Raw genomic sequence first — 3,968 nt, forward strand, 5'->3', positions numbered from 1 at the left:
TGGCGTCGACATTTTTAGCAAGAATCACCATACCACGTTTCTTCACATGGATGAGAGCTGTCAAAAGACAAAACGCATGGGGCCGCCGCGGAGTAAATCGTCTGGTCTCACAGGGTCACGCACAAGCGCAGCGATCATTTGGCATCCATGACAGGTGGGTCGCCACCAGAAACTTTCTTCCTCGTCCTCTCTTTCCTCCATGCCCTCCCCCTCCTCCTGTCTCGGGCCTCGCCGTCTCCACGATCTTTACAAAAAGAACCCCAAATCCACACCTTTTGTGCCATTGTCCCCGGACCCCGACGGTTCCCTTATTAAAGGCCATCTTCCCAACCAGACACAGCTAGTACTAGCACACTGCGTAGCAGGCAGCAATGGTGGCTTCCTCTCCCCCATAAAGCCACAGCCTGCGCTTCTTGGCGTGTTCTTGCCCCTTCCTCGTACGGACGCCATGGACATGCCGGGGGAGGACGAGTACGTCTACGGCTACGAGTACGAGTTCGACTTGGAGAACCCCTTCACGAGCCCCGCCGACGAGCCGATCGCCAGCCTCCTCGACGCCGAGGCCCACCACGCGCCCTCCGTGTCCGCCGCCGCCTCCGCCGTCCGCCGCGACGCCGCCCGATTCATCTCCAAGGTACGGGTCTTCCTTCATGGGGTTCTTTCTCGCGAGCGGTTCGTCCCCTTCCCTTTCTGATCCGATCAGCCTCGGTTGGCCCAGGTGCGGTACGACGGGGAGCTCGCCGTGCACCCGCGGGTGGCCTACCTCGCGCTGAACTACGTGGATCGCTTCCTCTCCAAGGGCCAATTGCCGGTAAGAAGGCGAAAGATGGTGTCTTTCTTTCAAGAATCTACAATATTTCGGTCTGATCTGACAGCCCGTGGTTCTGCCCCGCAGTTCGAGCGCAAGCCATGGGCGCCGCGGCTGCTCGCCATCAGCTGCCTCTCCATCGCCGCCAAGATGCAGCGCGTCGACGCAATCTCCATGGACTACATCCAAGTACGCTGATTATTGCCCTTTTCCTTTTCGGTTGCTCTGTCGCGAGTTCATATGGGGATTAGTTGTCAATCAAGCGTGTGTTGGCGTGCGTACGTGGCTTGCAGAGGGACGAGGAGTTCATGTTCGACGCGGTGACCATCCGGCGCATGGAGCGGGTGGTGCTGGGCGCGCTGGAGTGGCGCGCGCGCTCCGTGACGCCGCTCGCCTTCCTCGGCTTCTTCCTCTCGGCGTGCTTCCCTCCGCCGCGGCACCCGGCCCTGCTGGACGCCGTCAAGGAGCGCGCCGTCGACCTCCTCCTCCGTGCCCAGCCCGGTACGTGCGCGCGCTCCTCCGGCATGCCAATGCCAAGCAAACCCGAACGCTTTGCCCTCAGATTCATCGCCCGCTCAACCGCTGATCTCTTCCCGTCCTGCAGAGGTGAAGATGGCGGAGTTCTCGCCGTCCGTGGTGGCCGCGTCGGCGCTGCTGGCCGCCGCCGGAGAGATCACCGTCGCCCACCTCCCCGCCTTCCAAGCCGCCGTGGCCGCTTGCCCCTTTGTAAATAGCGTGAGCATGATATTATAAAACCGCACATTTTTGTTCTCCACTGCCCACTAAACCCCCCCTTAATTCTCCCAAGTAACCACCACCTGTCATGTCACGCCACGCCAAACACACTCCAGATCCTTTGGGAGAGGAGACCTTGGCCACCCCAACTGTTCGCCTTTTCGTAGTTATTTTCCTCGTGAAACGCGCCCGAGCGCAGCGATTGACCCGCACTGCTGATAAGCTTTCTTGTTTTCTCGTCGGAGTTGATAATTTCGTGCGCTCCTCTCACAATGATCAACCCTCTGTCCAGGAGAAGCTACGGGAGTGCGGCGAGGTGATGGCGGCGGTCTGCGGTGTGGTCGGCGTCGGCGTCGGACCGGCGGCGAGCGCCGAGACGCCGGTGACGGTCCTCGGGCACGGCCACTACCGCAGCGCCAGCTCGGAGAGCGACCGGACCGTCGGATCGGCAGCCAACGTCGCCGATGCCAAGAAGCGATGCATGGGCCCACCTTCCCAGTCCCAGTGTGGGTAGGCGGCGTGCGGTGCGGCAGGACCCCATGGGGCGCGACAGCTGGAAGAGCCGGGAATTTACTCTTGCCCTGTTGTTCATTTTTACCTTTTCCGATTTATTTTCCATTTTAATCTTCTCGACTCGAGGCGAAGTAGTAGGCAGCGATGCAGATTCGAGAGAACCGCTGGTGGTAGCTGTCATTTACTAATTGCTTTTTTTTTGTTTCCCTTGGCTTTTCTTTTGTTCCCTGGAGTGATTTTTGCGGCAGTCGTAGTAATGGTAGCAGCAGATGCTAGGCTGGTATTTTCCCGTAAAAGAAAAAGATGCTAGGCTGGTGGATGAATATATTGGGATGTGGAGTAGTGGTAAACTACAATGTTTCGGTGCTGCAAAATAAGACCAAAATCATGTGCTCATTACTGATCTTCTCTTTTCTGCCCGTTTCTCTTTTGAAAAGTCTTCATGTACGTCGGATTTTGTTCTGGAAACATCTGAGGTTGAGATTCATCTCCGTGTACCGGTAGAAAACCCAACCCTAGCAGTACGCCAGGGTACTGGGCTCTGTAGATACGTATGAGTACGATAAAAAGAAAGAAAGAAAATAAGCCAGGGATGGTCAACGGAGAAACGGGCAAATGCCACGTGCCGGGACGGAGACTGGCAGCAGCTGCCGTACTTTACCTTTACGGGCAGACCCTCCGCTAGATGGGCTCCACGTGGCCACAGGGCCGCTGTCCCTCCTGGCTCTCCCGCCTCGTGCATGCAGCGTGCATGGCGCTGTAGACGTCCATGCGTCAGTACGTACTATTACTCCTCCTACTACTGTACGAAGAGTGCATAGTGCTACTCGTGACACTGCGTATACGCGTATCTGTTTTTCGAAAGCCGCCGTATACGCGTGCGTATCTGCCCAACGCTGTGGACGCAAACGGCTCTCATGTCTCATGACATCAGGCACGAGCATGACCACCATGCCTGTAGGAGCAGCAGTGAGCTTTGCGAAAGCAGGCTTACATGTGGGCCCAATCGCTCGGTTTCCGCACGGAAGGAAGGTAATTGCCGGGTCCACGGTAAATCGATTTCACGCACGCCAGCCAGCTACCGCAAGCTTTGCTTTCCAGGGCGAAAAAGAGACGGGCGACACATCGATCGTCACCGCATGTGCTCAATGTTGCTGCAACGCTGGTAACTTTCAATCAATCAAGAATGTAAAATGTTCCGACGGTTGCTCCGATCCAACATGTTTCTCACAGGCGACGACGCGACAAGTTTTTAACTCCATGGCCGGGTTAGACTACGGACTGAGGCTCACGGACTGCGCTGCTATCAATTAGTTGGGGGAAGGAGGGCCCCACACCACAAATTCAGGGGGGAATGGTGAATTAGGAAAGAACACGTACGCCTGTAGAATTCTCTCCGTAATAAACGTCCGTAAGTGTATCATTTTCGGGCGCAATGTGCCGACGATGTGAGTGTACGGTACCCAGCCTTTTCCACCGGGAATTCCGTGGCGATTTTCGCCGACGTGCGCTCCTACTCGAGTGCCATCTATTGCTCGTGCCGCCGGCATGTTCTTCACTTGTGCTCCAGTCACTGTGCAATAAATTGACAGCCCGTATGCCCGTGGCCATGCGTGGATACGTTCAAATCATTGCGTGTTGGAGGTGGACTGGCGTTTGCGCTGGCCAGTATAGAAGCTGTCGACATCTTCTTCTTTGTTGAATTGGTTCGCTAAACCAGGCACATGACAATCCAAGATTTGTCACGTTCGTGAAGAATTTTGAGCTAACATGGAGTCTCTTGGTAGAACTTGGAAGATACTTTAGTTTTAGCGATACACCATATGGTTATTGGAATTTACTTAGTTAATCACAAGAAAAGGCGACTCCTAGACGAAAAGGGCTTCTTGCGTCCCGTTGGTGCCGCCGCCGG

General features: G+C 55.9%; 1 protein-coding gene across 2 annotated transcripts; it reads left to right on the forward strand.

The window, feature by feature from the left end:
* The first annotated feature begins 272 nt into the window (after positions 1-272).
* Positions 273-2,462, forward strand: LOC125541373 (cyclin-D6-1-like). 2 transcript variants are annotated; one of them, XM_048704799.1, is made up of 6 exons: positions 273-634; positions 719-811; positions 896-997; positions 1,102-1,309; positions 1,413-1,543; positions 1,836-2,462. In XM_048704799.1, the coding sequence occupies exons 1-6, from the start codon at positions 449-451 to the stop codon at positions 2,055-2,057; spliced, it is 942 nt and encodes a 313-aa protein (XP_048560756.1). In that variant the 5' UTR covers positions 273-448; the 3' UTR covers positions 2,058-2,462. The 2 variants fall into 2 exon arrangements, with proteins under 2 accessions (XP_048560756.1, XP_048560757.1); XM_048704800.1 differs by having other exon boundaries at positions 1,413-1,534.
* The last annotated feature ends 1,506 nt before the right edge of the window (positions 2,463-3,968 follow it).

The sequence above is a fragment of the Triticum urartu genome, chromosome 2 (assembly GCF_003073215.2).
Source record: "Triticum urartu cultivar G1812 chromosome 2, Tu2.1, whole genome shotgun sequence".
In the NCBI taxonomy this organism is placed as follows: Eukaryota; Viridiplantae; Streptophyta; class Magnoliopsida; order Poales; family Poaceae; genus Triticum; species Triticum urartu.